Here is a 12,500-nt window from a genome sequence, read left to right as displayed (position 1 = left end):
ATCCAGATATTTTTGAATCAGCTCTCCAGAGTGGAAATTTTTGAATCCACTATGTATCCGCTAAATCCAGATATTTTTTTTTATCCACTAATGTCGCAAGATCGAGCGCAGTTCTTTACCATGAATATTCATTCAAGACGGTCCGATAAAAGAAAACATTGCGGATTCAAAACATGCGGATACCAATCATCCTCGGGGCAGTTAGTCGGGACGATAGAATGTTCGTGGTGAAAGTTTACTATTTATAAGTAAACTTTCACCACGAACATTCTATCGTCCCGACTAACTGCCCCTAGGTCTCCGAGGATGGATACCAGTGGACGGGTAAATTCGATTTGAATACGCATACGTGTGGACGTGGAAATTTTTGAATCCGGACGGAAAAAGTAGCGGATTCAAAAATATCAGGATATGTGTGGACGGGACCTCAGCCTGACTTAAACAAATTTTTTCCACAAAGACTTTTGTGGCTGAGTAAATATTTTCATTTCAATGGCCGCCTCACCGGCGGTGGACATAGAGAAATTTGCTCGGATCCTATTTTCCGAACGGCCTGTTTCCAGGTTCTTTGTATACCACCTGGGATTCCCTTGGTATTTGGTTGGATCGTTATACATCTCTTTCCAAATAACTTTGTCGGCGTCTCTTTCCCCTTGGTAAAGCTTAACATCAACCCTATTCTTGTACTTAAAGTAGTTAAATGGAACGGAAAACATAACAGCAAGTGTTTTCATGATGTCTGGGATGTAGCATGTGATTACTCCTTCCACGCCATATGTACTGCCCCTAGTTTTTCGTGCGCCGTAAGTCAAGTTACCTAGAAACAGGCACGCAAAAAATTAACAAGTAAACAAAAATCATAAACATGATTATTCGTCACAATGGTTCATGGCAATCGAGAATCACAGAATATAGGGGGCATGTACTCGAAACGAAACTTATACGAAGAATGTGTGGGATAATAAAATTTTTGCCACCCAGAAATTTCGTGTTGTTGATTGCTAATCTTTTCCCGAATATAACACGCAACCGGGTGATAAAAATATCTGAATATTTCATACTAGTTCGTTTAAAAAGCTCTTTCAACCCTTTAAGTCACATTGCCCTTTTCATTACAAAATCTTCATATCCCGCCATTGACAAAACAAAAGGTGAACTACAGTGCTGGTTAAGTATTAGGTTTCGTTCCTTTTGACCAATCTAAATGTCGGTTTTTGCAATATGAAATTTGATTTTTCATTCCATTAAGGACTAAGCCAATCTAGGATTACAATCTGAACGATCCACCTCTGCACTTGGATCGTTCACGGCAGGTCAAGGTTAGTTCGGGCAAACGTTTTTTACACTCCTCCGTTGTTCTATGCCACTAAAGGATTGTTGCATGTTAAACTCAAGTTCCACCGTAATTATAAATCCGTAAGGAAGCGAAAACACTTGGATTTTCTCACCGTAAAACTATAGTGTCCTATGTGTGTTTGGGTGTGTGTATGTGTGTGTGTGTGTGTGTGTGTGTGTGTTTAGAGCACGCTTCTCAGCACTTTCTTGAATCAAATTCCAGTTAAGTTGACGAGTCCCAGTATGAACCACCACTAGTTAAAGAGCAACGTTTTTTTTCATTTCTCGACGAGAAGACGCTTAATTTAGCGGAAAGAAATGAAAAACGATTGAGAAGAAGATCAGAACAGCAGGCAGCTACTGTATGGATCAATCTTATTTCAGATTTTTGTTCCAGCTAGCACGAAAATTCAAACAATCTGGATTGTCTTAATCCGAAAAAAGTTTGGCTAAAAGGAATGCAACCTTAGATCTGGATGTTTTTTAATCCGCAAATTTTTCTTTACTCAGACCGTCTTGAATATTCACGGTAAAGAACTGGGCTCGAACTTGTGACGTGTTGAGTCTCGTAGTACATACTTATGGCTCCACAAGTTTTATTACACTCCTTTTTATTTATAAGTCTTATTTATAAGGCTGAATATTCTTGAATTATTCTTAATCATAAATTTTAGCTTATTTTAGCTTATATTGGAATCTCGCCTTAGAATGTCATGATTTGGGTTTCAATTACGACTTCTCGGTCGGAGACCATACCAATATTTTTCCATCGCATGAAAAGTCATTATCCTTGTCCGATCCCTATACAATTTTCACCAGTGATTGATCATGAATCACGGAAGTTTGTCAAAATGCAGTTTTAAGTAAAATCAGCATCACTATGATAACAATAGACAAAAAAGTTTCAAGTCGATAAAAGCCGAATTTTGCGCGATCTAGACCTGCTACTGAAAAATTAATCCGACACCAGGAACTTCAAGCCGGTATGGTGTTCAGCAAATAACCTCCATGGGAACGAATTAAAAAAAAGAATTTTATTCAATTGTTTACATGTAAAGCATTGACATTACTCACACTGAAAATTACTAGTCTTGGAGGTATGTATGGTCTGCATTGATTTGGAAATTTAAAATTAGCATAACTTCAAAACAGTAAATGTTGTAGCGCGGGTCAGGCTGGCCGGGTCAGGCTGATTGTCTTTAAATTTCAAGGTGTTGCAGTGAATCAATCTTAATGAAAGTCTCAGACGTTATAATATACGTCGTGAAGATTACGTGATGAGGTTAAAAAAGAACTCTGTCGAGCCGTTATAGAGATACACGAAAAAACTCTAATTAAAAGTCACAATATAGAATTAAGTTGCACTTAGATAGATGGTGTGAAAACAGGTTAGTTTTCAGGATCGCAAAAAAGAAAATATTTCAATATCATATTTTGCATTAAAAGCAGTATTATAAAGCTACTTAAGTTTAATTTGAGTTATTTAGATTTTTCTCATTAAACAACTTATAACGGCTATTGTAGGAGGAAAATATAGGTTTTGAAATATGTTTACGTTTTATTTGAATTCAAACAAACAGAATTTTTTACTTCTCACGGAGGTTATTTGCTAAACACCACAATTGTTAAATTGTGGGTCTCTTCAGTAGCAGCAATTTACAGGTTACGATTTCTAGGGTCGGTATTTCTGTGTTTAAGGGAAGACCTAAAAGGAAAATCAGGCCCACTTAGAGACCTTTGTCTTTCCTTAAGCCCATTATATTTTCTTTTCTTTTCATTTCTTCTTTTTTTAAAAAAAGCGGGCCCGGACGGACAGTTATGTGTAGCCTTTGCATTTATACAATATCTGAAGGAAAATTTTACTGTAAGGTGTATAATATTTTGTCTGAGGACAGACATGGAAAGCAAACGATAACCTTTTTCGCTACTAATAACTATAAGCCAATCCTTCACTACAAATATAAACGTTAATACAGTAACTTACACTTTTTTTTATTAAAGGAAAAAAAACAGACAAACTCGGGCTCGAAAAGCTGACAAGTCTGTCGTTAGAATAGAGAGAAACTCTTTCATATTTTAGATAAGCTCACTTTTTCAGCGAGAATAAAACAAACAATTGTAAACAAACGCAGTAAACTTCATTCAAGCGGTATTCAGCTGTATAGATTCAGGGCACAAGTTATGGAAAAAGAGCAGCACACTGCAAAACTGCAGAAATTCTTGTCTACACACTGCAAAATTCTTGAATGGCAATTAATGGATAAGAAAATGAATGGCAGTTCAATGGAATATGTACAAAACTGAACAACGCTTCAGTTTTAATTTAAGAAAGGGGAGTAGCCAGTCTGAATGTTTCTAAAAATCTCACGATTTTTAAGGAGATATTACACGGAGCGATTCGCAACGACGATTTTTAGTGTAATTGGAGTTAAATTCATACATTTTCGCAAGGCATTTGATTCAGTGGATCATGAAGTTTTGCTCTACAAAATGCAAACCTGTGGCTTTTATGGAAATGCGTCAGTTACAATGGCTGGTCAGTTACCTGGAAAACTGTAAGCAATTTGTTGAACTATAAATGGACTGAAATGTCAGTTATATTCTGTGTCACATGGAGTCCCACAAGGCTCACTGCTTGGTCCCCTCTTTTTTCAATATACGTAATTGACTTTGCAGAAGGCATATCAAATGGAGAACTGCAACCTTTGTGCGGACGATACAACTGCATTTGTCATTGGCAATTCGGTGGATCAAGTTATTCAACTACTAAATGTCTTACTCAAAGAAATCATTCAATTGTGTAGAGTAAATAAGCTAACAATTCACTCAGGGAAATGCGAGACCATGATCATAACAAGGCAAAGGTTCATTGGCGCTGGGTCTTCAGTAAATTAAGTGTGGTGATGTCCGTGCTTGATTTCACTGAGGTGGCTAAATCATTAGATGTTCTTATTGACAACAAGCTTTCATGGGAGAGCCATATTGATAAGCTTCATAAATCTTTTTCTGCCCAACTCAAAAGGCAAAAAAGAATGAAGTTTCTCCAGGTGAACAACTTGAAGATATATACCATAAAATGATTCTCCCAAATATTACATACTGCATATCTGTCTGGGGAAGCTGCTCTATGGCCCTCTTTGAAGATATCGAGAAACTACATACAAAAGCTGCTAGACAAATTCATGATATTCCCACCAATTATGCTGATCACCTGGTTCGTTAAATGGCATAACCTAGCCTATATTTCTGTCTGGATGTACAAAAAAGTACCTACAGAAATTTAAAAGTGCTTTTTAACAGTTTGACCCTTGAGGTGAATAAAAGCAGTTGAAAGTCGCTAGTTACGACTTTAAAAGGACAAATTAATCGCTGGCAACGGACGAAAAGTTGCTCTTGCCAAAAGCGACAGATTTGTAACGAAATGAACAACATTTAAATGCACAGAAAATCAAATAATGACCTTTCAGTCTCATCAATCTAGGAGGCTCATAGCCTTGCCCACGGCAAGCCTTGCCGTGCTACACGGCAGTAGCTCGACTTGGTTTCAAACGTCGTGCTACCGCCGTGCCGAACTCAATTCATAAATTATAACTTCATTAGAATATATTTAACAGTTTGCTAAACCGTTTCTTTATTTTTGTGTTTTGTTTTTGGCAACAGCCGTTCCATTCGACTGTCATTGTGTGAATTAAATTCGACGTCTGAAACCAAGTCGTGCTGCAGTCGAGCTACAATCGAGCCAGCTTAGCACGGCAGTAGCACGACGTTTGAAAAGGCCTTAATAGGAAATTTGAGAACGACGACGACGACTTTGCCGACGACGACCGGAAGTGAGTTACAGTGTACTGCGCAAGCGCGACCAGTAGATTTCGTCGTCGTGGTGCCGTCGACGACGCCAAACAAAGTAGAATCACGTCGTCCTGCAATCCACAAGCTTCGGCAGGTATAAATCCACTGTTTTAAGCGATTTTTGAAGTCCTTATCATTTTCTTATCCTCGTAAATCCAGGTATCGTTCCTTTTTCCGTGGGATGCCTGTGGTACTCCCGCGGTAAAAATCCGTTCGGTTGTACCCAAAATTGCAAATTTTTCATCTGTTCGGATTTCCTAGCTGAAAGTCTAGTGATCCGAAAATTATAGGGATCAAAACTTACCTTTTCGAAAATTTCAGCCAGAGAAAAGGCTCCCGAAAATTCTAGGTGACCTTTTTAGGGTAAAAATCCGTTGAAAATGGGCAATTTTACCATTTCTTAGATGTTCGAAAATCCTAGGAGAGGCAGGCAAGCAAGAAATTTTACAACAAATGTTCCAAAAATTGTAGATCTCAAATCGTCTTCCGAACAGATATTTTTCCGAAAATTGTGGTTGGGTGCCCCTGGAAAAACTATATTTAGATGCTTAATCTCCGCATGTGTTACGTGGGTAATCTTTTAGAGGACGGGTAGGTTGCAAACTAAACTGAACGCAGGGTTGTCGGAACAGCAACCAGAAGATTTATTCTAAAAATGAACGCAGTTTCCACGAAGTAAACTCCACAACAGCACGTAACTCGTTAAACTTACACGGCCTCCGCCAACTTCAAATAACTTGATAAACTTACACGGCCTCCGCCGACTTGAATTAACACTGCATCCGTCACACTTGCCTAAACACGACTAACGCCAAACTCTCTTCGCTTGTGAAAACTAGTTAAAACTTAACTCGGACTAGCCTACTCATATACTTTCACAATAACATTCTATAAATTTCCAAATAGTCTAATTATAGAAAGATTACAAAATATATCGCTTTAGAAACGCGTACACAAAATCCTATAATAAACAAACTATATTGAACTCTCGCGAAGCTTCTAGAAAGTCACGCTGGTCACGCAATACAATTTTTCGTAATCTCGTGTCACTCGGTACCAACGGAAATTATAAAGAAGGTAGAGAATTATTCTTGGCCACCGTCTTGGTGTTTAAATTGTCTTGTAGCTAGTGGATCGAAAGTGGCCGGGTTTCGGCAGTTTTCTAAAGTGTGTAGTTCGAAACGTGATTTTGTCCATCGATCCACATTTCATTGTTGTTGTACATTATTACAGCTTTGTATGTTACAGAAATTTGATTTTTATCCGAACTGTCAGGTGAAAAAATGTGAGAGTGTTTTCAGCTCCATAGGTCCAGCAACATTTGATTTGTAAAAATATTCTGCTTACAATGTGTATAGCTGCTGTACATTTAGGCTTGCAATTTTATAATTGAAGGATTGAAGTTTAGATTATTTTGCTCATAAATTTGGCTTGGGATTATACACAAAGAGGTCCTTGTTACTTTCCGCGTTAGGAACTGCACTTGCGTACATGATTTCCCCCATGTACAATTTTTTAGTACTAAATTTTTGTACACAAGGCTTTCTGTGAGGGGTGCTTCTTAGCTTGAAAATTGGATTCTGGAAGGAGATAAACAGGGTAATTTTCCTGTGAATGCTTTTGTTTTTCTGTCCATCGTTTTTGGCTCAATTTTTTTTGGAGCAAAGTCATGAATGAATGACAGAGTTATAACATGCTACTAAGTATTCAAAAGTTCTTTCCAAGAAAAAAAAAATCATTACAAATTAAATTTACAGGGGTTTAAAGTTTGGAGTAAAATTTGAGTCTTAATGAAATTTTAGTTGAATCATGTTGATGAATGCAGTTGTGTAGGATGTGCAGTTTCCAATTTTGATCTTCTGTCAGAATTATGAGAGAACACTCACAGATCTCATTCAAACATTATAGTTTCATTGTAATTATCATTTGTTTTTATTCCTATTAACTTCTCATCAGGTCTACATTTTGCACTGAGTATGAATTTAATGTGATATATATTTGAAGGGGTTGTTGTTTCACAGTGAAGTAGTTTTCATTTTGTTTTTTTGATATGAAGTTCAGTTTCTTCTTAGTTGTTGGCTAAGGCAGTGTTGAAGTATCTGTCATGTTAACATACTTTACTTTTCATTTCTCTTCAGAAAAGATTGATTGATCCTGAATCAAACAAAGTGCAGCCTCACAAACAAGATTTTTTAACGAACAAATGTGTACTCAAGGAAAGCATATGTCCCTGACAGTGTCAGTAAAATTTATTAATGGAAAGATCTGGGTTTTTACTCCTTTGTATCACTTTAGACTGTATGCATCACTTTTTTAACCTTTATATACTAAAAAAATATAATCAGTATTTTTTCGAACTAACACTTGAATCAAAGTTCTCTTCTTTTAAATATAGTATTTCCCTAATTTTAAAAATATCATTTTCTTATTCATATTAAGCACAGTAACCATCGAAAAGAAAAAAAACCTTGCTCGGTCATAAACGGCTTTAAAGTTTTGATATTAAAATTGCACCCGTTCTCAGTGAAAAGACTGAATGCAGACACTAAGGGGCCGACCATTTAACTCTTGAGAGGGGGGGGGGGATGATTTTGAAAAAAAATTCCCTGCAAGCGCTTGTCGGAAGAAACCAATTGCATGCAGCACAACTGTAATAGAAAGCTTATGGGAAAAAAAGGGAAAAAATATCCTGCACACCAGATTGAGTCGGCCCCTAAAGTTCATTTAACTCATGTTCAAGCTTTTTTTATAAACTGGAAAGTGTTGCTGGAGAAAAAATGTTTTTGCTTTACTTTTTCGATAAAATAATAATAATAATAATAATAATAATAATAATAATAATAATAATAATAGTAATAATAATAATAATAAAATAACTACCAGGTGTCTAAGCAATTTCAAAGGACCCATAGTTTCTTATTTATCTGCTGCATTAAGCTGTGAACAAAGGCCGTTCTTTCTAGTGACCCTGCTTTTTTCAGAAACATTGTTGTCCTTCGTGATCCAAGGTTAAATCCTGTAAACCGGCCAAATGGGGAGCATCGCAGGAAACGAATCCCATAGGAATAGGTAAGAAAGGATAATAAAAAGTCTAGGCTATTCTTAAAATATCCGATATGCATGTGTAACTCATATTAAGCCGCAATTAACCTTCTTTCCACTGGAATAAACAAACTATGGAGGTATTGCCGCCATTTTGAATTTGGCACTGTCACGTGGTCACGCGACGACCAATCAGATATTTTTCGCCGGTCGTCTACATGAATATTCATTGTGTAGTCATTTAAGGACTGTAGGTTCTGCCTCGAGCTAATTAATAACCATAAACTCTGTTTCGGCGACATTGAGACTTAACTTAGCGATCAATATATTTCAGGTCACTATTGATTTGGGACTCAAGATCAGGTATAGCAGCTGCAGAAAAGGTAACATTAGTGTTGTCGGCATACATTCTAGGAAAGCCCACATTCAAACAATTTGGTAGATCATTTATATAGATTAAGAAAAGAGGAGGACCAATTATTGACCCTTGAGGTACGCCACAATTTAGAGGGCTCGCGCTAGATAGATGATTGTTTGCGTTACACCTTTCCATACGGTTAGTTAGGTAAGATTTAAACCACTTCAGGGCGTCTTGATCAACGCCATACTTAGTAAGTTTTTTTAGAATTATCTCGTGGTCAATAGTGTCAAAGGCCTTCTTCAAATCAATAAAGATTTCCTCACACTATACTTTATTTCATGCACATCATTTTGCCATCTCCACCCGCAAATAGCAAAAGCTAGACGAGGCGGGCGGAGAGGAAAGGTTACAGCAGTCATAACAGATAAAAGAATAATTGTAAAGTAACTAAATAAACTATGTGGATAAATAAGAATTACTGAAAAACAAGCTAAAGTTACAAAATATATAGTCTTACAGAATGATATTACAATCAAATTTACTACTACCAGAACCCATCGATTATTAGTACATTCAGTCGAGGATGCAGAATTTGCCATTTTTAGTAGGAGAATGGGCACTTCAACATAATCATCCTCTTCTTCCATTATCGAGAGCAAAAAGTCATGAAAATTTTTTTTAAAAGCTCCTTTGGAGAGTTGACGAAATTCGTTAGGAATTGCGTTCCAAAGTTTAGCTCCAAACCTGGAAAAAGAATCTTGATTTAGATTCAGTCTTGAAGTTTGGACATAATAATTTCCAGACGAAGAAAACCTGGTCTCATGCTTCTGCTCTGAATTAGCTTTAGTGAAGAAACCACAGATGTTAGACGGAGCATTCATGCAGGAAACGTCAAACATTATAGAAGATACTTTTTCAGCATATAACATTTGTAAGGGTAGAATTTTCGAGGAAATAAATAAAGGCACAGCATGGGCTCTAGGTTCAGAAAAGTACGTCAAATGAAGGACTCGTTTTTGAAGCACGAGAATTTTTTGTAAATGGGTTTTGGCAGCTTGACCCCAAGCCGCCAAACCATATGTCACATAAGGCAAGATCAATGATTGATAAATATTTAAAAGGGTTGTACGTGGGACAAAGTTCCTAAGACGGGCAACAACACCAACAGTTCTGCTTATTTTTAATGCAACATTATTAATTTGAAATTTCCAGCTTAAATTGCTGTCCAATAGGACGCCAAGATATTTAACATGGTCTTCGCACTGAAGCGTGGTTACACCATTAAGAAGACCTCTATCAATATTGACACACCAGTTATCGTTTGTCTCCAACAAGGCAGTAAGAGTGCTGTCTATCCTCTTAATGAGGATGAGACGAATGAATACTGAATTTGGCAGGCAATCCCTAATTTTTGGAGGTCTGGTTGTATGGAATGGCCTAAATAACAATACCACAAATCTGGTAAATAAAGATCGATTTAAAAGCGCCTTGAAGCAGCGTAAAGAAATCGATCAAATTAGCTTTCAAAAAGGAACCTGTGTTAACTTAAACAAGAACATTGAAGATTTAATATATTTTTAAACCATTGTTTTATTTGTATATAAATTTATTTATTTGTATATAAATTTATTTGTACAGTTTTGTGATCAGTTTTTAATTATTAGGTAGTAATTATTAGCTGATAGTGATGGATACAGTTTGTAGTTAGTTTTTAATCATTAACAAGATCGCGATCGAGAGAATGATCTTAATAAGGGTCCACATCAGCCAAGTGCTGCCATTTTACTTTTGACCTTTTCAAATACAGTGAAACCTCTATTAAGCGGACTCCCAATTTAGCGGACAACCTCTATTATTATTCATTCAAAATATTTCTCCGATTCTGATTGGCTAAAATCACACGCATAATTTACCATAACCAGCTACTGATGACCAAATTTGGAAGAATTTTGTGTTTAACGAGGAAATGACGTCAAAAATGCAGCGTTCTTGCAGGTTAATGCACCGTTAACCGAGAAGAGCTGGGGACGAGGTTGAGTTGTTTTGGTTGTGAAAACAAAAAATGGCGGACATTTCACTCGTTTCAAGAGGAAAAACTAGGCGAAATAATAGCTAAAAACGTGGCAAGGACAGCAAGAACACAACTGGAAGGGCGGCATCTGCTATTGGAGAATATTTACGGACCTGAGCAACCCTAAACATGCACTATCGAAGGTGAACTTAATATCGATGGAGGTAAGCATGTTTTAGCTTTGTTTTTAAACTAGGAATTATTTTGAATGAAAAATAAAACAATTATTGAATTCGGCTTCCGTATCATATGAAGAATTATGGAGATCTCGGAGGGTGTTATCCAACTTGGCCTACGGCCTCGACGGATAACACCCTCTTCGATCTCCATAATATAATTATTCATAAGATACTCAGCCTCATTCATTAATTGTTAATTAAACGGACACTAAGCCAGGTCCCGAAATTAACGTCTTATATTTCCCGTTATAAGGAACCCCTATCCAGCGGACACCTCTATTAAGCGAACGCGCTAAAATAAGATGTATTCGGCTCATTTCTATTGTTAAAAACCTCTATTAAGCGGACATCGGACTGAATTGACAATAGCAGTATTGGATCACGTCCTTGAAATACGTACTGAAGTCAGTTAATGTTTTTGCATTTAAAAACAAATTAAAGTTGGTAATGAAAGGTAATGAAATTGAACTCTGGATAGCTTCTTTAACAACATGCAACTTTATCACAGTACAGAGTAACTGTTGAATGTTGATCGTTAACAAACATTGCGCAATTTTTACAAACTCTATTAAGCGGACACCCTCTATTAAGCGAACACTTGGGAGGGTCCCGAAGGTGTCCGCTTCATAGAGGTTTCACTATAAATGATATATGTATGCATGCATGTATGCATGTATGTAACGCAACATCACCTTTAGTCTCACGGTCGTTTTTTGAGCTAATATTATGAATGAAAAATGACAGATAAATAATATAATTTCTTGAAAATTTCTATTTAAAAACCCATAAGTTAATCCTAAAAAGAACTAGTTCGCGTATACACCAACTGGATCGTGAATCTGTTCACGCGAGTTGAATCGGCTAAGCACATAGCAAAAAATAAATTTCAAATGCAGATTTTGTGGAATTTTTTCTTTCACGCCGATATCGAAATGTAGAAAAAGGCAATGAAACCTTTTTAAATTCAAAAATTCCCTTTTAACAACGTACTTTTCTTTGATCATAGAGTAGAGAATATACCTCAAGTGACTTCTGAAACCTCGCTGCCTTGGTTGGTTCAAAAAAAGCCAAGCGCTCTGATCCGCCGTGTACATAACAACAAGGTTGAATTGCTCGAAAGACAATTGCGAACAGCTTTTGTTTGTCCACAAAATGGAAACTGAGCATTCTTTAAAACTTTCTCTTTCCATTTGTGTCTTTTATCGGCGTAGTTTTCAATCTTGAAACGCAAAACTTTAGTCTTGAAAACCACCACGTGATGACATTTACTAAGGTGTCAAATCCGTTCCTTCCCCCACCCCCTAAATGGTTGACATGACCATTGGACGTTTGTGGGGAAGGGGAGTATGGGTGATTTAGTTTGTGTAAGAATTTCCCAAACCTCTTGCGTTAGAAATGTCTTCCCCGACGTATAACAGTGAAAGATTTTTTTTCAGCATTATACGTCATGAGAGATATTTTTCAGTGCAGAATTCTTGGTTTACACGTGACGTCACCAAAAATCAAACTAAGAAACTATCGATTCTTCTGAGTTTCTACTTTCACGAGGTATTACAGTACCTAAACACCTTTACATAAACAAATTTTTGGTTCGAAAGGGTTCTTCGTTTTGCGAGAGAGGACGCTTGAATTTGCGATTTTTGCGAAATTTGCGGACACCTCG

At 36.8% G+C, this 12,500-nt stretch overlaps 1 protein-coding gene across 1 annotated transcript in view; it reads right to left on the bottom strand.

Annotated features, from left to right (window-relative positions):
• Window positions 1-327: 327 nt before the first annotated feature.
• Window positions 328-12,500, bottom strand: part of LOC140940558 (DELTA-stichotoxin-Hcr4a-like) — a 25,558-nt gene continuing 13,385 nt past the window's right edge. Inside the window, exon 5 of the mRNA XM_073389544.1 lies at window positions 328-817. Within this exon, the coding sequence (XP_073245645.1) occupies window positions 438-817 (380 nt within the window). The 3' untranslated portion in view covers window positions 328-437. The remainder of the gene's footprint in view (window positions 818-12,500) is intronic.

The sequence above is a fragment of the Porites lutea genome, chromosome 6 (genome assembly GCF_958299795.1).
Source record: "Porites lutea chromosome 6, jaPorLute2.1, whole genome shotgun sequence".
Taxonomy (NCBI): Eukaryota; Metazoa; Cnidaria; class Anthozoa; order Scleractinia; family Poritidae; genus Porites; species Porites lutea.
Note: the sequence above shows the minus strand (reverse complement) of the source record. Positions and strands in the feature narration are given on the sequence as shown.